The sequence below is a fragment of the Canis lupus genome, chromosome 27, assembly GCF_011100685.1.
Source record: "Canis lupus familiaris isolate Mischka breed German Shepherd chromosome 27, alternate assembly UU_Cfam_GSD_1.0, whole genome shotgun sequence".
NCBI classification, from domain to species: Eukaryota; Metazoa; Chordata; class Mammalia; order Carnivora; family Canidae; genus Canis; species Canis lupus.
Window position 1 is genome coordinate 38,819,288 of NC_049248.1, and position 23,472 is coordinate 38,842,759.

The 23,472-nt window shown below is 36.5% G+C and overlaps 1 protein-coding gene across 3 annotated transcripts in view; it reads right to left on the bottom strand.

Moving 5' to 3' along the window:
* SLC38A4 (solute carrier family 38 member 4) overlaps positions 1–23,472 on the bottom strand; it is an 84,115-nt gene that overhangs the window by 25,546 nt on the left and 35,097 nt on the right. For 2 of the 3 annotated variants that reach the window (XM_038577439.1, XM_038577440.1), the window contains one exon: positions 3,442–3,649. In XM_038577439.1, the coding sequence (XP_038433367.1) occupies positions 3,442–3,563 (122 nt within the window). In that variant the 5' untranslated portion in view covers positions 3,564–3,649. Of the gene's footprint in view, positions 1–3,441; positions 3,650–14,409; positions 14,506–23,472 lie in introns of those variants that run through there. The other variant, XM_038577438.1, reaches the window with a different exon arrangement.

Below are 23,472 nucleotides of genomic sequence, written 5' to 3' on the forward strand. Positions count from 1 at the left end.
CATCTCATTTGATGCTCAAATATCCCGAGGAGAGGAATGTTCATGCCCCTACTCTAAAGATGAGGTGACCCGGGCTCAGAAGGACGAAGTAGCATGCCCAAGTCTAGGGTCTTCCATGGCACCGTGCAGTCCCAGGCAAGACCCCATAGCTCATGTTTTCTTCTTTTCTTGACACTACTTGCTTAATCACATATCCCTTGCTGGAATGTAGTTCAATGGCAGCTCTGTGTTGTGTTTGGTTGTTTTTGTGAGTGTGTAGATTTTAACTACTCTGAAAATATACTTGGGTTGTTTAGATAATGAGAAACTAAGAAAAACATTAAAGAAACCTATGAATTGGTAGAGGAGCTGGGAAGGAAACAGGACATTACACTGTCACTATCTGCAAACATTGTGACTGTCGCCTACTTGGGCAGAGGCTGGACACTGCACAGCGTCATACAATACATGGGTCCTGTGGTTATAAGCCAGGGGTTTTGAGGATATGGATCTAGTAGAACCACATTTCTAAAATGCTTGACTAGTAATTATAGGAGATCTGTACAAATTATCCTTTATAACAGCAGCTAATCCTGAAAATATCTTGTGAGAAAGAGGGATAACAAGGTTACTTTGGGAGAGTACAGAACAATTTTTAAAGTGTAGGTAGAACCAGCAGACAAAATTACTAGGCTTTATTTGCTTTTCTAGATGTTCACTGTGTACAAGTTGGGAACATTTCCTGGCGTTCCCCTCTTCCTCCTAGGAAGCATAATGCCCTCTGATGCTTTCTTCCATTCCTGTACTAACCCCTATCACCCTCTGCTCCCTTTTTGTGCTTTATTTTAATGGTCTGTAGTTAATATACTTGCTGTGTGGAGACTGGTACATAATGTTCATAGTTGGAAATAGACAAAGAGATGAAATGGAGCCTAAAACAGGCCTAAGGACTATAAAACAAAAGTGTCATCTGGATTTTAAACTCTGGAAGGCCAACAGTCTATTTTTTTTTAAAAAATCTCAATCAATAAATTAGAATCCTTTAGTCCATGAGTAGTTTTTAAAATTTAAAATGTGAAAGTAAATAAATTCTCTCTCGAGGCATTCACATGTTTTTATTTTGGCATGAGATGAATTCTACAACATGAGAAGACTGGATAAAATGTATGAGACATGTTTTGAATGTCTTAAATGTTTTGATACCAAACCCAGCATGTATTGAAAATATAAGTATAATGACTCCAAATGAGTGAATTATGTTCAATTTCCTAGAAATTTATACTTAAGGCATCAATCCAAACCAAACATAAGCAAAACCCATCTTTTAAAAATGATTATAAGATTGCAAAAAGATGACCTGTGTTTGAGTCAGGAGTTAAAAGCTCAATCACTGTAAGCCGTCCAGAACACATTGTACGAATCTTAACAAAAGCATTCCTATCTTTCTGTTGCGGCTTTAAGAGGACCAAGTTGAATGACCCTGTAGGACTGTTCTCGAGATGGCGTCCCCTTCAGCCTGGCCACCTCTGCAGGAGTTCATATCTGTGTGCAGCCGTCTCGGAAACAAGAGCCCTCAGAGTTGGTCATTTTACCCCAGTAACAAAGTGGAGGTAAAAGAACCAGAGTTTACTGGGTATCAGCTCTCTTTCAGGCATTCATGTAATCCTCAGAAAAGTAGGTGCTAGTTTGTCATTCCACATTTTTCACCGAGGCTCACAGAAGATAAGTATCTTCTCCAAACTCAGGCAACCACTCTGTAGATTCCAAAGCCCTGTGTTCTGCCTCACTGTGCCCTCTCGAGAGTTGCTCAACCTAGAAAATACCACGATCTACATCTCCATTGTCTCTCTAGTCCAACAGCACGGAAGTCAACTGCACTGGCTCCGTGGAGGAAGAATAGTGCTCCTCCTGATGATCTTTCCTGGATGATGTGAAATGAAATGAGATGTCCTTGTCTGAGGGTAATATTCTCTACTTCAGGTCTAGCTTTAGTAAAAAAATTCCATCTCAGTGTCTTATGTGTTCTATGTTTTATGCCATCATCTGTGTTCTATGCCATTTCATGAGAAATTAATTTACTTTATCAAATGACTATGTGCACCTACTATGTTCCAGGCAGTGTGATACGTGCTGGGGCCACAGATGCCATTACCCTGTTGGTAGTGGAATAAAGATTGAGAGAGGACACACAAAGAAGGAAATGGTCATTTCTACTCAAGGGAGGGCTTCATGGGAGTTCTGATTTTGATCCGTGTTTTGGAGGATGAATGGTATCAATAGAGAAAGGGGAAGGTGAGTGGGTGACACAAGAAGAGGGCATTCTAGGCAGATGGAGCTGAATGAGTGAAGGTACAGGGAGCTGGGAGTGGCTCAACAAGGCTTTCCTACAAAAAGGGAGCAGAGCAAGAGATGGACAGGAGAGCCAGGTCAGGGACAGATCATGAAAGGCCTTATATGCCAAGCAATGTATAGCCCCATTTTTGTCTTACAGCTAATAGGGAACCACCTTTTACCAAAGGAGAATCCGAGTCACTTTGCAATTGTAAATGATTACTTTTTCAGGGATGGGAAGAGCTAGTTGGAGGAGAGCAAAATGTAAGATAGGAAGACCAAGGACAGGAAGGGCTGTTTTAATAGATAGGTGACAGATGATATGCTCCTAAAGAAAGATGGCAGTAGAATGGGTACAGAGAAGAGGGTGGATTTTTAACATTAAAGAGGTAGAACCAACTAGATATAATCGAACACTGGATGTGTAGTTGGGGGAAGGGATGATTCAAGATTGACAGTCAGGGTCTTTTCACTGACTTGCTACAGGATAGTGGTGATTTCCACCATGGTGGCAAGTACTGGAGGAGGAGTAGATTTTGAAGAGAAATATCAGAGTTCAATATTAGACACCACAAGTTTGACTTTATAAATAAGGCAATTCAGACACATGAGTCACCCTGTAAAGATGTGCAGTTGACAGTTGGATTTAGTGCTCTGAAACGAAGTTGAGAAGTCTAACAGGCTGAAGATGTGGCACACGTTCAGTGAGTGAAACCCTGATAGTTGTGAATGAGCTTGGTCACTGGTCACTTTTAGTGACCAAGGAATCCCTACAGAATTCTGGAGATGCAGCAACATTTACAGGGCAGTCAAAGGAAGAGGAGTCGGAGGGAATATAGTCCAAAAGGTAAAAGAAATGATTAGCTAATATAACTTAAAATGTTCTGTATTAATGGGGACAAGAACATTGTAACCTCAATTCTAAATTAGTCACACACAATCTAAATCAGACTGACATATAGTAATGATATAATAATGAACTTTAGGATCAGAGAGTTGATGTGTGAGCATCGATGCCATTGTTATCTCGCAAGTAAGTAATGAATCCAATTCTTCCTGACAAAACCCTTGTTTTACACATCCATAAACCTGACATTTTTCCATGGAACCTGGTCATTTTTAATCCCATACCTGCTCATTGCTGCCTTTTCTAAGTTTCCCATCCCGGTGTAGCTATCTTGAGCACTTTCTCCACTGACACTCTCCTCCTCATCTGGTTCGATGTTGACATTTCTCAGCTCCATAGGATCCATTTGAGCTGCCAGGGCCTCTTGTCCACACACAAGCTCCTTCAGCTTCAGGTTCTTCGACGTCAGGGTGATGTTCAGAACACTCTTTTCTGGAAGCAGAATATGAAATAAATCATAATTTTCTTTAAATTAGATAAATGAATATGAATCACATACTTTGCATATGGTCTCTATAGAAACATGGAAAGAAAGTAAGCTCCTGAAAATGTCCTATAAAAATTTATGTCTGGCATGTTTCCTTTACCCAATACAAAAATGAAAAATCAAAGAGAAAGAAAGTCACTAACAAATTGCTGAATCAGCAGATATTTATAAAGTGCCTATGTATCTGAACATGGCAGGTGCTTTGCTAGACATTGTGGGAAGAAAAAGAAAGAAAAAGACCTAGAAGTGATTTGCAAAAAGGTTTCCTATTTGTAAGCAAATTGCCTGATTTTAAAAGAAGGGAAGATGAAAGTAAAACTGTTGACAAAGACCTGGCAAAGCAGAATCTAACAGTATCTCTACTAGAAGTAACAATTACTGCTTGAATTTGCTAATTGGGTATGAAAGATTTCACATCACCAGAATACCTGATAACATGCAACACAGGGGAGGCTCTTGCTAGGGGAACTGCTTTCCAGGCACTTGGATCATGAAACCAAAGTTAAGAATATAACAAAAGGTAGTCCAGGTTTATCTTTGAACCAGCATCTGTCACCATCCATATAAAATTAAAATTCATTTTAACAACAAAGAGGCTCAATTTTTAGGTTCTGTTAGGCTTTTAATTCATTGGATCCCAATACAAGTTAACTTTTCTTTTTTTTTTTAACTCATTTTCCTCAACTGTAACATGGAAAGGGGTGGACTGACATTGTGATTAAAAAAAAAAAAAAAAAAAAAGCTATGACTCCATAATGGGTGGTTGATACAATTTCTTCTCAAATTTTACTACCAGAATTGGTCAATTCTTGTTGAAGTGTTATAGTGGGAGTAATACTATCACTCTTGGAAGGTGTGGTTCTGGAATATGCACTACCCATTTGGTAAGAAAATCCTGAGCACAGAAACCGACATGAAAATTGCTCTAGAAATGAAATCCACAAATCCTCTGGCAAATCTAAAACAACCACGTGGGAATGCCTACCCAATCCGGTGCCCTGACAGCAAATCTGCAGAAGGCAACTCACACTTGATGAGGTCACAGCCCCGAATTACAAAAGACACAAAACACACATGGAAACTCAGGGTGAGTGTCAGTAAGCGTAAGAAATAAGATGCATACCTGAGTAACAAGAACCAAAGCAAACTAATAGTGACTTTAAAACTATATAATAAAAACTAATAGGAAATTTGATATAAGAAATAACATCCATAAAATAAGAAGAGTGTAAAAGAAGATCGGGCTGGTTTGAAAAAGAGTCAAAAAAGGAATTCTAAATACTAAAAAAAAGTAGTCATTGAAATAAAGAGTACTCAGCTGAAGGGAGAGTCATGAAACTGAAAGATCTATGGAAATCACTCAAATTATATCACAAATAGGTAAAGAAAGACAAATATGAAGTTAAGAGATGTGGGAATGGGGAGAGCAAGAATAAGAAGCTTAGCATACTCTACTAGGCCTCCTAATATGAAGAAAGTACGAGGCCAGGGAGAAGCAAAATAGAAAGAAATAATGGCAGAGAATTGTCCAGAACCAAAAAAAGATAGTAGCTCTCAGGATTAAAAAAAAAAAAAAAAAAGCACATAGTACTCCATTAATACGAGGAATAAATTCATTGATACGAGGTACTATATATATAACATCAAAGATAAAGAGAAAAACTATAAAAACCAACAGAGAGGATAGAAAATAAGCATATGGTTAAAGAAAAAAATAAAAACTTGTATTAAATGAGTAACATTTCTCTTACCATCACACAGACCAGTTTCACCTAAGAGCAGGAACTATCAATTACTGTTTCTATTTGTAGTTCTTTATTTAAAGTTAGTTTTTCTTTCTTTCTTTCCTTTTATTTTTGTTTTTGTTTTTGTTTTTTAAAGATTTATTTATTTATTCATGAGAGACACACAGAGAGAGGCAGAGACACAGGCAGAGGGAGAAGCAGGCTCCATGCAAGGAGCCCGATGTGGGACTCGATCCTGGATCCTAAGATCAGGCCCTAAGTCAAAGGCAGACACTCAACCACAGAGCCACCTAGGCGTCCCTAAAGTTAGTTTTTCTAAATTTAAACTATTCACTAAAACTTCTCTGACATGGTTTATCAATTCTAGATCTGTATGAGGAAATTAGCATAAGTCCCAACTGTCCTTCTCACAGCTCCTAATCGTTTTAGTTAATGAAATACTTCTACAATGTTAACATGCATGATACTTTCATACTATTCTGTAAAACAATGACATCTCTCATAATTTTCTATCAATTGTTTTTGAACGCTTAAAGACAACTATCAACATTTACAATGTTACGATTGTGTAAATGATATGCTCCAAAAGTCACGTGGTATATTTGACTACATAATAAATGATAGAGAAGTCCTCTGTTAGGAAAACTTTGCAAGGGAATTTTCCATATTTTTACTTTCTAAATGGTTTTCTCCTCCACGCTCTGGGTCTCACTCAGCTGCCAATGTCTTCTGAACATCATTGCATCTACTTTCCTTCAATTCATTTTGCATTGTGCTGGAATCCACCTTGAATGACTCCTTTCATACAATGTGTCCATGTTTGTAAACAGAATTTCTGAGTTATTTCATGTTGGAAAAAAAAAATTTACTTTGCCCTCAAACTTTGAAAAAGTATTGAGTAGAGTAGAAAAACATAGTTTACTTTGTTTTTTTTTATTTTTATTTAAGTGCCAGGGTGTTAACATATAGTAAAATACTAGCTTCAGGTGTACAGTATAGTGATTCAGCGCTTGCGTACATCAGCTGGTGCTCATCATGACAAGCCCTCCTTCATCGCCATCACCTGTTTCCCCCAGACCCCTTCCACCTTCCCTTTGGAAACCACCAGTTTGTTCTCTATCATTAAGAGTCTGTTTCTTGTTTTGCTTCTTTCTCTTTTCTCCCCCTTTGCTCATTTGTTTTGTTTCTTAAATTCCACACGAGTAAAATGACATGATATATGTCTTTCTCTAACTGATGTATTTCATGTATTTCATTTAGCAGAATATATTATCTAGCTTCATCCATGTCGTTGCAAATGGCACAATTTTATTTATTTATTTATTTATTTATTTATTTATTTATTTATTTATTTATGACAGAGAGAGAGAGAGAGAGAGGCAGAGACACAGGCAGAGGGAGAAGCAGGCTCCCTGTGGGGAACCTGATGTGGGACTCAATCCCAAGACTCCAGGATCATGCCCTGAGCTGAAGGCAGCTGCCCAATCACTGAGCCACCTGGGCGTCCCGATTTCATTTTTTTTATGGCTGAGTCATAGTCCATGTATAGCATGGTTTACTTTTAAGCTAGATCTATTTTATTTTTCAATGTGTCTACTAATTGCTTTTCACCATCATGTTTTTAATTTGTAATAACTTGGTCTTAATCTTCCTCTTTTTTCATCTTAACCTTTCTATTTTACAGATGCAATATTTTCTCAACTCTTCCCAAGGACATTGACTAGAAGTTTTCAAAAGCTCCTTTTGTTCTGTAAATTAGTTTTTTTTTTTTTTTTTTTTCTGGAGTTAATTCTGTTTGTTCATCTTGGTGCTTCTCATGCTTCCTGGTTTTCCTTAAGTTCTTAGGGATTCTAGGTTTTCTGTTCATCTTTATGAATGAAGAGTATGTTGGTTAACTTAGGTAGTACTTGGGGATTCTCTTAAATCTTGCAGGCCCACTTCATTAATGGGTTGCTCCCTTGTAGGTTCTGTAAGTGGCTTCTCTGCAGATGTCTATGTGTGGAGCATCCTGGAGAACCCAACTCCCAGATGGCAGCTGGCACTTTCAGAGAGGTTTCTATAGGAGCAAAATGCTGTCACGGATTTTCCTCTTGGGTGGAGCTTCTGTTCCTGCTTGTAATCCCCTCTTTGTCTGCTGTGGAGGCCCTAATGCCTTTTGTAAAGTTGGGCTTTCTTTACAGACTAAGTCATAGCCTTATCCTCTGAGCAAAGATGGCAGCCCAAACAGACTGCAATGTCCAAATAAATAAAATATTTTTTAAAAAGTACTATTTTGTTTAATGCTTCATTGCTTGAATTCCTCAACACTAGGTCCCAATCCCCCATTCTTCCCATCTACTCCCAAGGCTTTATATCACAAGTTCCATCTTTGGCCCAGGCTTCTCTGAGCCTCAGCTGCATATGTCCAGTGTCCTAACTGATGTATATGCTTGCATATCTTAAATTTAACATGTCCAAAATCCAATTTGTAACAGTTTCTTCTTCTTCCAATGTTTCCTATCCAAACAATATTGTTACCATCTGAGAAGCATGAATCTTCTATTATAAATTTTCTTTTCTTACCCCCATATCCAGTCCTTTACAAAGTCAGGTTGAATTTTATGAGTAATCAAAGTATATTCTCGTTAATCTACTATCTTCCATTTCTGCCACCAGCACTCTTGTCCAAGCTACCATCATTTTTCTTGCCCTGTCAACTGTTGCCTCCTGTCCCCCACAATTCACTCTTCACACAACAGCCAGAATGATCCTTTTAAAATTTTATTTTATTTTTCAGAATGATCCTTTGAAAACAAAATTTAGATCATATTTATTTGCTTAGACCCTTTCATGTCTTTCCCTTGTTTTTAGGAGAAAGTCTAAGTTCTCAACATGTCCATGCAGTTCTGCATGGCTCACCCTCTTTTCTGGTCTCCTCTCCACTCTACCTCAATGTTCTAGCTATATTAGCTCTCTTGTAATTTCAGGAACTCTCCAGGTTCTACTGCCTCAGGCCATTTGCACACCTGAGCCATGGTGCCTGGAATGCTCTGCATTCCATGCTTTAGTTTATTAACCCCTCTAGAGGGTTACAGGAATATACATGGCAGTAGGCCTGGGGGCTTCAGTTAAATACCATTTCACTTCATACTTATTCAAAGGAGCCTCACTGATCTCATTCATATTAAGGCATGCTAACCTGGTATTGAAAAATATAGCCAATATGGTGGTGCTCACTACGTACCTACCTGCCAGATACTGTTACAGAGCTTCACATCTGTTAACTCATTTAATCCTCACAGCAGTCCTCTGAGATAGGTACTATTTTGGTTCTATTCCCATTTTACAGATGAAGTCATGGAGGCACAGAGAGGTAAATTGGCCTCTCTGCTATGCCACCTCTGTTCTGCTGTCTCCACCACAGAGAACTAAAGCCTACAGGGAACAGAAACTCTGGCTCTGGTGATAAATATAACTGGGTATAAATCTGACTTTTTTGTCTTACCATATGTAAAATGAGGGTAATACCATTTACTACAAGGCAGCATTCAAGGATTTAAATGATATATTTTTAAAAACCATTTCATTTATTTGCAAGAGAGAGAGACAGAGAACACACAAGTGGGGTGGGGAAGTAGGGGCAGAGGAAGAAAGAGAAGGACAAGCAGATTCTCCACGGAGCATAAAGCCCAATGTGGGGTTCGAGCCCTGGACCCTGAGATCATGACCTGAGCCACAGTCAGATGCTTAACTGACTGAGCCACCCCAGGCTCCCAGGGATTTAAATGATATTATGCATTTCATAGTTTGGTATGTAGTAGTAAATTTAAATTCCTCTTCTTTTTAAAATTTTTATTTATTTATTTTTAAAGATTTTATTTATTTACTTGAGAGAGAGCAAGAGAGCATAGAGAGGTTAGGGAGGGGCAGAGGGAGAGGGAGAAGGAGAAGCAGACTCCCTGCTGAGTGCAGAGCCCAACTAGGGGCTTGATCCCAGGACTCTGGGATAATGGCCTGAGGCAAAGGCAGACACTTAACAGACTGAGCCACCCAGACACCCCCCCTTCTTTCTTTTAATAATTAGAATTTAATTGCTGTCTTTATCTGCATGCAAGCCATATAGTATTTTATATGCATATATACAACTTTTATAAAAGAGGACTTTACAATTCTCAAAACTCACAAAAAATGTAAGCAAGGTGGGTACACTTCTCAAATAAGGAAATTGGGACCTAATCTTATGCTGTTTATGCCAGATATAAAACATTACATTCTCTTTGGAAGATGACATGATATAGCCCATGAAGTATAAAACAGTGTTTAAGATTTCAGCCCCAAATCCTAATGTTGGCCCTGGCCAAGGGGCATCTTCGCGTAAAAGTTGGAACACATTTCATAGCTTATATCTTTAGCTCTGAAGATTCCATTATTGACCTATTTTAAGGAAACAATAGCCATAAGCAAAATTTAAAAGGAATTAGAATATTATGAGAAACTAGATATTCTGTACCATTTGCCTACAGCACAAAGTACATACATACCTTGAGACATTCAGACTGTATCATAACTATTAAAATTTATTAGCACGATTATACTTAAGCGTGGGAATATTTTATACTGGTATTTATTCATTCAACAAATACTGAAAATGAAATAGGAGGCAAAAATTATAAAATATGGAGCATGACTAAGACAATCCCACGGGGCACCTGGGTGGCTCAGTCAGTTCAGCAACTGACTCTTGGTTTTGGTTCAGGTCATGATCTCAGGATTATCAGATCAAGGCCCACATCAGCCTTGGCGCTCAGCATGAAGTTTCCTTGAGATTCTCTCTCTCTGTCCCTCTGCCCCTCCCCGCACTCGCACTCTCTCTCTCTGAATAAATAAATAAATAAATAAATAAATAAATAAATAAATAAATAAATAAAATATTTTTAAAAAGACAAAAAGATAGAATCCCTGCACCCAATGAACTGTTTGGTAGAGAAAAACAGATTTTGAATGAACTATTCTATTATAACATAATTTACATTTTTTTCTCTAAACAGCTACTACTTAATGAAAAATTGATGAATCTTTGCATGGGTAGGCTAGAAAAGAATGATGTTGGCATACACTTCGATTGAAAAATATAATAATATATTACATGTAATATATATGATATATTAAATGTAACATTATAATAGAATTAAATGTTCATAGGCGGAGATTCTTCTATGGCTATCCATCACCTTCATTAACCGAATTGCTGGTGGGAGGAATCTGGCTATAGGTATCGACACCTCTCACTCTCCATCCTGAATCTCCCTACCTATGTCCAGTCTATCACCAAGTCCAATCAATCCTTTCAACATTTAAAAATGGGCCACCTGGGTGGCTTAGCGGTTGAGAGTCTGCCTTCGGCTCAGGGCGTGTTCCCAGTCCCAGAATCGAGTCCCACATCGGGCTTCCTGTGAGGAGCCTGCTTCTCCCTCTGCCTACATCTCTGCCTCTCTCTTGTGTCTCTCATGAATAGGTAAATAAAATCTTTAAAAAAAAACAACTCATTCACTTCTGTCTCCATGACCAATAACTCCAAATGACTATCTGCTGAAGGCCCTAAAATGATTTTTTTCATCACTTTTTAGAATAAAGTCAAATTTCCTAATATGCTTTCAGGGTCCACATACTCTAACCCACACTCACCTTTTTAGGTCCATATTGAACCACACCTCCCCTTTCTCACTGGATAAACTAGGCTTTTTAAAATTTTCCTTGCCACTTTGGGACCCATTAACATACTGTTCTCTCTGCCTGGAATGTTCTTCTCCACATTCTTTTTTTAAAAAAGAATTTTATTATATTTTTAAAATCTTCTCCATATTCTTAAACCTAGGTGTCTCCCAAGGTAAAAGGAACCCGAAAATCTTTAAATGCCAGGGGGCCAGCTACCACCATCATATAAACTCGATCATCCGTTATATGCTCTCGTACCATGTTCTCCTCTCCTTCATATGTTTATCACACGTTGTACTTAGGTTTTAAGTTGTGTAATTATTTGATAAATGACCATCTCTTCTACTAGGTAGAGAGCTTCACGAAGGTGGGAAGTGCTGGGTTTGTAAACGTTACATGATTCCCAGCACGTGGCACAGTGCCTGGTGTGATAGTCGACTACGACCATGGCCACTCTATATGCTCCCCTTCATAGATACAAGTATGCATTCTTGTATTACCATTATAGGTTAGTATTTCTAAGTGAAATGGAAATATTTCCCTCTGGCCACCAGGAGGAAGAACAGCTTTGTTCCACAAGGATTGTCCAAAATTATTCTAAAAGAAAAAGCAAATTTGGTTTGACAGAAGTTTGTATAGTCTAGCTTTGCTCTTCGATGAAGCGAAGTTTCTTTGCGATATGAAGAGACCTTCAATGCACTGGTCATCTGCACTGTTGCTTTGATTCACTTATGCATGAAGATAAATCAGAACTTGAAACAAAGGTATTTAGAATACTATCACTGTTAGAAGGCTTTGTTTCTTCATATTCGTTAAGAGCTATCTAAATGTCCTAATTTATATCCAAATTCTAGTTCTTAAACATGATGTCTTATTCTTTGAAGACGTACCCAAGAAATGTAGGATAGGAGATTCTCAGAAATCTCAGAACTTACTTAGGTGGTTCAACTCCAAAGAAAAACCTCAAATCTGGAAAGCAAAACCGTCCTTGAGTCAAGAGGCAAAAGTTATGACCTTCCCTAGTGACTGCAAACATTTATTTTACTGATAAGTGAATGTGAAAAGGAAGCGGACATTGGCAGAGCACTTCCCACTATCCTAGTCTGTCTTTCTTTCATGCCAACCTATTTCTGATGAATCTACTCTGAAATCTGGGCTCAGATAGTAGATCTCCTCCCATGTCATTTACCTTTTGGTTGAGTAAGTGGGAAGTAGCTGGTCATACAACTTCTAAAAGCCAAATGATCTTTGCATCCTAGGAACTGACTTAAATCCACATCCCAAATGTGCCTTAGGTAAACAAACACAGCTTTAAAGACGAAGTCAATCTTATATCAACTTTATATTAAATTCTTTTAAACAATTTCCCCAATGGTGCCATTCTAGCTGCACACAGAGAGTCAGATGGTTTGTTAGTCTGTGGCATGATTTTTCACAGAAATTAGCTTCTGTAAAAACGTTCAGTATCATTCAGCCTGAGGTACATCTTAGAAAAGATACTGCCAATGACAGCAAAACTGTATTTACCTGACCACGTCTTATTGCTGGTGTTAATATTCTAGAATTTCCTTTATTCAGATATAGCTTAGAAATAATATATTTCTAATATATTAGAAATAATATCTAGGGAGAACAGAAAAGTTAAAAGAAATAACCCTATATTGAGGTCTTTTCCTTTTGCTAAGAATATTAAATGCTTGCTCATATGAGTTACAGCAGCCATATGATGAGGTATAAAGGTTAAATCTGAATATGTTAAAATGTTATTTTGTTTATATTTTACATACAAAATATAAATATAAACAAAAAATAAATGTAAATATAAAATATAAGCAAAATAACATTTCTAGCTCTGTTCTTAGAAGGCAACCTAGATTCTCTAGTCATCTTAAACATCTTAAATTCACACATAAATTTCAGTTCCTATTTTCCCCAGCAGTAGTTTCCAGAAATGTAGAAAGATATGTACCACATAGGATATTATCATAGTGAACTCTTCATGCTTCATGTATTAAAACATGTTATTTAAGAACCTAAATTGTGGATACAGTCAATTTCTAAAATGTCTACATCCTGTATAATAGATACGGACCACCTTCAGAGGTAATATTTTTTTTAAATAAATTATTTTACTTTCTCTAAAGTAACTCATGTATTAAAAACAAGAACTTTAGTAATCCACAAAGCATCCTGTATAACGTAATTATAGAAAACTCGAGAGTTTGGTCCTCAAAACCTTACTGATTTAAGGATTAAAAAATAAAGACTTTCAAAAAAACCTTTAAACATCATCTACATATAAATCTGAACAGTTGGAGGATCTTGGACTACAGAACAAATAGTACTCTTTTCTAGAAAACACCCCTAAATATCTTTAGTATGTCAAAAATCAGACTTTCAGCCAACTATCCATGAATGTGATATATATCATCAGTTTAAATATTTTTCTTACTGAGTTAGGAAACACTCTTTGCTGTCAGCTAGGTGTTTAGTTAAAATCATCACGATATGCTCTGTAAGGTACCCAAGAGATGGCGATACTAAAATCCACTGAGAATTTCCACCCCCCATCTGACTGATAAATTTGAGGAGTACAGCTCTAATTGATTCTAGTCCTTCCAAATCTAACACTATGTTTATATTCTCTTCAACTTCCCAGTTTCTTCCAGCAAATCTGCTCTAAAAATACTCCTTCATTAAAATGGACACATAAGAAGACAAGGGGACACAAGTCTTTTCTTTTTCATTTGACAATGGTGCAGCCCATACACTTAGCTTATTCATATCTGCTGCAGTAATGGGATGTTCCTCCTTTCATTAGTTTTTGTGAGTATTTTTGTTTTCACGATAAAGACAATCTTTAATGTTACAGCATTGAGAATGTACTTCTAAAACCTTATATTTTTCTCTAAGACAAATTTTGTCCACCCTTTACTCAGTGATTAACCAGGAGATGTCAATAACTAAATACTTGTTACCTTCCTTTTTTTTTTTTTTTTTTTTTACTAAATGTCTCTCTTTTCTATTATCCCCTGTCCTGATTTTATACTCAAACCTAAAATTATCTGCAAAAGAAAGCTGCAGTCAAGACCTAGGTAAATAATTTCAATGTCTGACATTATACTGAATTCATTTTTTTTAATGAGAAAAAATGTAAGTAGTATTTTCAAATATTTAAATTATAATAAATAAACATTCTACACCATAAAAAGAAGGAAGGAAGCATTATTTTAACTCTACAACTATTCGTGTAAAAAGAGCTTTACCTTAATTATTTATCCAGTCCTGTGCAATCTTTCTGGAATTGTTTGGAATGGCAGACCCCTGTAACAGTGTTGACTTATATGAACCTTTGGGGACCTAGACAATGATTTAAAGACCAGTGGGCGTGAATGAGACAAGCCAATCACACCACCACCACCTTGCCCCAACACCTCCCTCTGTCCAACTTGCGTCAGCTCTTAAAAAAAAAATAGAGAGAAGCTAACTCAGTTTACTGTTGTACATTTGGATTAAACATCGGTTACACCAATTTCTATTTGTTTTTAGAATTTTGGCTTTTATACAGCAAAATACTTACTGAAAGTTTTCTCTTGATTGGTATCCTTCTGTATCAAGATGCTATAGGTTGGTTGATAAAGCTTTTGGAAAATTAACATTTCTAGATTTATGAACTGAAGGCAAAGTTATAATAATACAATAACAATAGTTATGGAGTCAGATTGTTTAATGAAACATTACAATCAGAATGCATAGAAAATAGTAATTATAGAAGAGAAGAGTTGTTTTTCTTTGGATTGCTGGCTTATTCAGAGGAAATTTTATGGGAATGACAGACACTTACAAATGGCACCAACTCCTCAAGGAACCGCAAGATTGAAAATCATCGGCTCTATCCGCCACTGCTACCATTCCAAAGGCACTGTGCTGAGTAAGCAAAACGCTATTTGGAGTTTTTAAAGAATTTCTAAATGAACAATTTGTCCTTTTCAAAGAAATCTACTTGGCTTTTCAAACATCAGAGAAAGAGTTAAAATGTATTGGCATATAATTTATGCTATTGTGAAAATATATCAGTTATATTTATCAAAGTTAGGTGAGAAAAAGATTAAAAATCAATCCAGAATTAAACATTCTTTGCCTTTTAAATATTTATGACACGAGTGAACAAGCTGATGACCAATCAGAAGAAATTCTAGATTACAACAGGTGAGTCAACTCCCAATTTCCATAAAAACACAACTAAACATTGTTCTTTTGAGTAAGAAATTCTTAAGCTAATGCAAGGCATTAAATATTAAGTAAAATGTCCAGTTATCCATTTCTTATTTCCTTTTCAAATGTGCCCATTTGGTTTATTAACTTTTATATGGTGTATTTGCTTGTATTTGTCTCTTAGTTTGTTCTTTATTTTTCAAAATTACTCTGTAGATTTGTCTTTTATTGGATGAAATGTATTATGGCCTAGGAAAAAAATTGTAACAAATATGTTAATCTTCATTTCAGAAAAATTTAAAGAATATTCCTTTTCAACTTCCATTATTGTGATGTTTCCAATTTAAGATTTTTTTTCCTTTTTGCAAAGTTAACAGATGAAGCAAGCAAAAACCTGCACTAATTGTTAGAAGATTAAATAGCGGTATTCTAATAAAATTCTGTTTCATAGTTGGTCAACTGAGAAGAAAAGGGTTCTAATATGTGAATTTCATACTATGATCTCCATATAAAAAAGGATAGAGATAAATGTCTAAATACTTTTACCTCTCTTAAAATGTTGTTTAGATTTCTTCATAATTTAGATCTTCAAGTATACTAAATTATAAACTAGCAATATTAGATTAAAATAAAATGTACACTTAAAAGACTTCTACAAAGTCTTATATTTCTCTTGAGCCTATTCTAATTGCAAAATTCTTATCACAAACTTTCCTAATACACACTTAAAAATCAAATATAGACCTATGAAAATTAATTTGACAAATGTCAGCTGAATTAATATAACTTAGGAACTTGTTTGTTGACTATTTTCTTCCCTTAATTTTTGATACGTTTAGATATGTTGATTGATAAAAAATGTATGGTCTGGTCTTGACAAAACTCTTGTAACTTTCCATTCATAAGGAAAACACAGAAAACACTATAGTTTAATGTTCTGCATATTTCTTCATTTGGTAATGGGTCTGTGCTCTTTTGATTTTTAAAGCATGGCAAATGCAACATATTTATTTAGTTCTGATTTGGTTCCAGTACCACTATAGAAAGAAGTAATGAACCAGAATATGTACCAACTTAAAAAAATGAATAAAATGAAAAATATGCAGGTAGTGAATAATGAAGCAAATCTGAGCAAGAAAATGACAAACACTTTAACTGATCCTTCATATAAGAAATTCATATAAGTGCCACTAGGAGCAAGTATATGAGGCTTGGTCCTTGGAGGGGGTGGCGGGGGCAAAGGGTAAGATATGTCTGGCTTCCCAGACTATAGCACAGTTAATGTCAGCAGAATTGCACAGTATTCCCCAGGACTCCAGGAGATAAAGAGTCTCCTGAGGCTGAGGCAATCCAAGAAAGCATGAGGAAGTCCATAGACCTTGAGGAAGGCCTTAAAAGTCTACATGAGATCCCAACAGGTAGAGAGAAATGGGAAGGGCATCCTGGGGGAAAAACTGTAGATGAGCTAACGCATATTCTGGCAACAGTGAGAACCAGTCTGGCTGCAGCAGACACTTTCAGGGAAAAAGTAGAATAAAATGGAATAGTCCAGACTGTGAAAGCCAAAAAGTCTAGGAAGCACAGAATTTTAGTGATAAGGATCTCTTGAAAGCTTCTGAAAAAAACAATCATGAAATCAGCAGAGAAAGAAGAGATGTAGGTAGGAAGATGGGATGGAGATGGAGGTAGGGACTTGGAGGATGGTGAGGAGACTGAATGGTAGCTTGGCTCTGGTGACTTTTGCTGTTATTCTCAGACAAATTAAATGAATAGAGGTAGAAATGAAAATGAAATGAAATAGATAGAGGACCTAAAGTAATGACTAAGAAACCAAATTACGTAATGTTTAATAATTTCATATTGTGTCTGTATCTGCATTCACTTCCTTTTCTTTGCTCCTACTTCAACTTCTCTTAAGGTCCTCTATTCTCAGGCAAATGAAAAGGCAGATCAAAAGGATTTAAATAGTAGTTCGTGGTAGTTTGATTCTTTCTTGTAGTATTACTTCTATTTATCACTTTCACTGGCTCACAATACAGTCCATGAATTCCATGTGACTATTCTATGAAAAATAAGAAACTTGCAATAAAGTATTTTCCTTTATATACTAAAAGAGACTGTATGGTGATAACTCATCCATTTCAGCACCCTTCCATCCATCTGTGGTTATAATTTTTGAATAGTACAGAGAAGTTCATAAGAGTGTATATCCCAAAATGTTATCTTTTGAAAGTACGTAATTGTTGGCTCAAAATAAATTCAGATCACACCTGTGCACTGAATTAAAATTTTTCTTGCTCATCTTTAAAATCATTGATCGTCTTGTTTAAAATTTCTACCTTTAATGATGTCCTCAAAGACAAAGTTCCATCTGGATCAAGTCAACATGAGTCAACAATTAAAAAAAAAATGCCTTAGCCAGACCATCATGGCATTTTGCAATGACACTGGGAAAGATAACCTCTTGTTCTCATCGGGACTGCACCAAAATTTCTAACATTAGTTATGGGACAAAATAGTACTTAGAAATAGGATCTAGATACAGCCAAATTGGAAGAAGATGGGTAAGAACAGTAATGACTAAGAAACCAAATTACCTAATGTTTAGTACTTTCATATTGTGTCTGTATCTGCATTCACTTCCTTTTCTTTGCTCCTACTTCAACTTCTCTTTAGGTCCTCTATCTCTTTTCTTCTCTGTTTCTTTAACTTTTCTATATTACATTCTTTTTGTGATGACTTATTTTCCAAGAAAGTTACTTTAAAAAAAAAAGATTTATTTATTTATTTGAGAGAGACAGAGACAGAGAGCACGCACACATTGTTTATGGCAGGGGCAGATGGAGGGAGAGAGAGAGAATCTCAAGCAGACTCCCTGCCCGGCATGGAGCCCAACAGAGGGCTCAGTCTCACAACCCTGAGATCACGACAACAGCTGAAAACAAAAGTAGGACGCTTAACTGACTGAGCCACCCAGGCACCTCAAGAAGAGTTACTTTTTTTTTTTTAATCATTTTCAGCCTTTAGCTTCATAAATGCAAAATCTAAGGAAGTAGATTAAGTTCCAAGATGATATGTCTGTCATTCTACAGTCAATGCTAGTGCTTCCAAATATGGATACTTACGTTGATCCAACTATTTTCTTATTGTATTGTAGGTAAATCAGACTTGGTAGACTTGATCTACCAAGTCATTCCCCAAAATGGAAGATACTTAGCACCACTGCAGTTAGAAACAAGATCTTGATTACTTCTTTTTGACATAGGATTTATGCTTTGGATTTTGATTTTCAGGCTTACAGTGTTGAAAAGAAATTGATCTTTTTTTGATATCATGCTTTGGCATTCCAAATTCTTCACTTTATCTCTTTTAAAATGGATACATGCAGAAAAAGAAAATTCCATATGGAAATGGTACAGAACTCTTCCCAAATTATTCAAATAACTGAATTTCATGTTATTCTGAAGGTGAGTTGAGTACTTACATACTTGTGCCATTGTAGTCTCTGTATCATTTGCAGAGTGATGAAAACTTAGGGGTTGCTATAGGTACTTCTTTTCACAGTCATATAATTACTAACCTCAGCTTACAGAATAAAAAATATGGAATAAAAAAGGTAAAATTGAATATTACCCCAAAGAGGCACATGCCAAGTTAATTGTAGACACCAAAGTAAAGATTAATGCTTTTCTAATTCTCCTTCAGCACAGCCTCTCAGATATCTGTGGAATCTTAGGCCACTTCCATTTTTTTTTTTTTTTTGAGGCTCCAAATATATTAGAAAATGTACTTAAATCCAAAACAGGGCTACTAAATTGTAGTACATTGTCAACATGTCTACTTAAAATTAACACCTAAATGCACATATAATACAAATGACTTTCACTAGCCTAGTGTGAGGATACTTTTAAAAAGTCTAAATTCAGGACATTCCCAAATATGAGGCCCCAAAGGGCTTCCCAGCCCGTGTCCCTGGGGGAGGCCTTGCTTTTCTGCTCTAAAAACCTCCTGGCCAAGAAAAATGCAATGACCCATGCATTGTGAGGAAATTGCTTAGTTGATGGCATGCCCCTCTCGTCAACCCAGCCAAAAGCACCTTTACAGTTATACAATGGAGCATTTTGGAAATGTTTGAATAGTCAAATACTATGTTGCAAAATTAGCAAACAAGTTTGGTTCAGGTTGACAAATTTACTGGCTTTGCTACAGACCTAAATAGAAAATTCCTTTGAGCCTCAGCTGACAAAAAAAAAAAAACAAAAAAACAAAAAAAACACACAATTTTAGTTAGGAGACAGCTCATGTCTTGATATTTTTTCTCTGCCATTTGCCTTTGAAGCAACTCAATTTTATGTCTTGATTCCACATTGATATGATGCAGAGAAAAACATATCAAAAGTTCATGCCAAGTTTCTGCCTATGCAGATCTATCTGGGTAAAGAAGAATGACAAGGTCTGTGAGGCTTATTTATGCCTGATTACAACTTAAATAATATATCAAAATTCTAAATGTTAAATTAGAGCTTTTAAAAGTTTACTTTAAAGAAAGATCCCAACCCTTTATGATGCCTACTTGAGGAAACAGCCCTGGGAAGGAGATGTATAATAACAACACTTCCAGCGAAATCACCTTGCTAATTCCAGTTCTTTGTACAGAATGCAGTATTAACACAATGGTAGCGTGAGTTGATTGCCTGTCTAATGAATAGCAATGGATGGCTTAAAAATTATATTCTTTGGGGGGCGCACGACACATTAACTTCCATTGCTCTCTTTCATATTCCATCAATCCCTTTCCTATAAAAGCAAATTCTCTACCAGAACAAATTCTACATATTTTGATTTTGTAATATCATCAGTGATTGGAGATTGTAAACCAGGTGCCCTCTTGCTTGAATTTGGACTCCCCAAAGTATCTCGAGCTGTGACTCAGGGACAACTCTTAATGGACTGCTCTTAGGGAATGCAGAGGATTTCCCGAGTCAGGTCTGAGCAGAAAAAGAGAGGGACAGGTTTCTGCCAGGAATGCTCATCTCTCCTGTAAGCAACTGTGAGCAACTCCACCGCAGGGCAGTGGCCCTCAGAGCTCTTCATAAGGCACTTGTACGCTGATGTATTCATCCTTTGATGAATACAGGGGTTAGCAGTGCCCAGTGCAACAAGACAACTTGAGCTTTTTGTACTTTATGGGTCACTTGAGTGAGAATTTATAAATCCTGGAGGGCTGAGTGTAAAGTTGGTAGCATCAATCTTTCTTTTAATATAGGAAAATTGGGCACCTGGGTGACTCAGTGGCTGGGAGTCTGCCTTTGGCTCAGGTCGTGATCTCAGGGTCCTGGGATCAAGTCCAGTATCAGGCTCCCCACAAGGTGCCTGCTTCTCCCCCTGCCTATTTCTCTGCCTCTCTGTGTGTCTCTCATAAATAAATAAATAAATAATAAATCTTTAAAAATAAATATAGCAAAATTGACTCAGTTAAAGTAAATGTCTTGACCTTACTTAGCAGCAGATTGGAGACATTTGGTCAGATGGTTTAGGAGGTTTGGGGATATATTCAAGTATGTCCAGACAGGCAATGTAGATTAGTTGTAAACAATCTCTTTTGCTTGTTTACCTTGATTAATTTTAGCCTATGCCTGGGTTTTAATAGGTACTGTGTAAATGTTGAATTAATGAAAATCTCTGTTAAGGACGCTAATTCGATATGTGCATCCGAAACCTCTCATTGGAACTTATAAATGAGGTTACAACAAGAAACATTATAATAATTATTTCATTTAATGGATCCTGCACTAGTTCCTTCTGCTCAGAAGGAAGCATTAAGTTCCTTTGCAAAAATGTAAAGCAATAATTACCAATCATGTGTTCAGAGAATATTCAAGGCATAATAAGGGCACAGGAAAATTATAAGTTTTAAAAGCAAGATATAAAATCTAATAGTAATACGATTCTTATGTTTTTAAAATTATGAATATATAACATAAACATATGTATCCAAAGAAAAAAGTGCCTGAAAGTACATCTACCAAAATAATGAATAAGTGGTTATTTCCTGATTATTAAAATGTAGGTAATCTTTTTTTCCCCTCCCATCAATATTTGCAACTAACCTTTAAAAATTATGGATTACAAAAAAAAAAAAATTATGGATTACTTTCCCTCTGAGAGAAACCGTAAACGTTTATTAAAAACAAAAGCAACAAAACCAAATAGTTCTCTCCTCGGTTCTGCAACATATGTTAATCAATCCTGGATATTAGCCACTAGCTAAATGTCTATTTTTAGTGAGAATATTTTGGGTGCTTGACCAGCAACAATCAACTCTCTTAAAAAAATCTTTGATTCTGAAAGGGCACTTATGAGTTATTTAGAGTCCAGACAAAATTATACATGTCCAGTTTGTTCTGAAAGGAAGGATTATTTTTCTCCCCCACCAGCAGGAGGTACATACACTAATAGATCTCAAAATGTTGTTGAAAAAAACGGACATCAATATTTTTTTCGTAATGCTATGAGATACTCAATTTCTATTACAGCATAAGAAGTCATCTTCATTTATTCACTCGATAAATATTATTGAACATCTATGTACTTTGTGGTAGGAGCTAAGGCAATAGAGACAGTAAGAAAAGAAGACCCACTCTCAAAAGCCCTGGTCTCCCAAGGGAATCCATTGTTTATGACACCATAAGGTAGTGGGTGAGATGCCTGTAGGAAGTGAGGGGTAGGAAAAGTGTGGCTCCCGACTCTGTTTGAAAGGGATGAACAAGACTTCCTGGAGGTGACAGCTGAGCTCAAACTAAAAGAATAAACAGGAGCTGGCCAGGAGCAGAGGGATGAGGAGGAGACCACCAGCAGGGGAACAGCAGGAGCAAAGACAAAGGAGGCAAGAGGCAGCTCCCAGGCTGCCCAAATTCCTGGATTTTGAGGCAGGTGATGGGAAGGGGGGAGAAGAGGGGTGGGGAGTTCCGAGGGGATTACAGGGTTTGGGGTACCATATCTTTTAAAGTCGTTCTGTTGCAAATGAGCTCATAAAAAACAGCAGTCAAGCAGTATCAAAACTTGAGATATCTCAGGAAAATGTGTTAGAAATTGTGATAATAAAGATTTACTGCAAACAGGAAAAAAAAAAAAAACCCAAAACCACCAGAGTGGCCCGGAGCAATTCTTGCCTGCATTACATTCTTGGAGAGAGTGTTCAGGTGGGTTGGGGCCTCTGCTTTGTGATTGGACCATAAGGATTGTAGTAGCATAATTTGGCTAAGAACAGAAAAGTTTAGGCTTATGAGGTATTTTGCTTCAAATAGTGTAAAATACATGAGAAAGGAGCTAATTACAACTTTTACAGGAATTGAATTTTCAGGTATAGAAATCTTTACTCTTTCTATTCTTTCCTAGGTATTTGAAGATTATCTTTAAAGTTAGAATCTAAAGTTCAATATATTTAAATTTAATTATTTTAAAATACACCCAAGTAAAGATCAATGCTTAAGTAAATTATGAGTAATTTATCCAGTAATATTAATACTTTAATTTGTAAGCATCTATAGTCAACTTCCTTTTCTATAGTGTCTAGTGTAACGTGATAAGTGAAAACTTGAAGACTGATACTTTTTAATTTGGGGGGATCTGATATTGACATGTGTGTAAGACAACCACAGTAACTCAAATAATTTTGCTTATGCTCTTGAGTTTAAAAGGCTGATGGCATTTCCTTTGAATCTTGCATAAGACTTTAGTTTTTTCAAAGGAGGCCTAAAAGGAGCTTCCCTTCTTTTGTCTTGTAACTGTCCCCCTTCATCTCTTTCAATCCACACCAGAAGTCTTCTGACACCCAAAGGATCTGATGGCTGAACAAGTTCTTGTTCCTTTGTCATGCTAACACTTGACTGGGGTACCATTCAGGAGATCTGGGTTCAAGTTCTAACTCCTTCACTATAGCTATGGGCACTATCAACAAGTAAACTCTCTGGGTCCTCATTTTTTCATTTATAAAAAGTATAAAATCCTGAATATTCCTCAGCCATTAGAAACGACAAATACCCACCATTTGCTTCAACGTGGATGGAACTGGAGGGTATTATGCTGAGTGAAGTAAGTCAATCAGAGAAGGA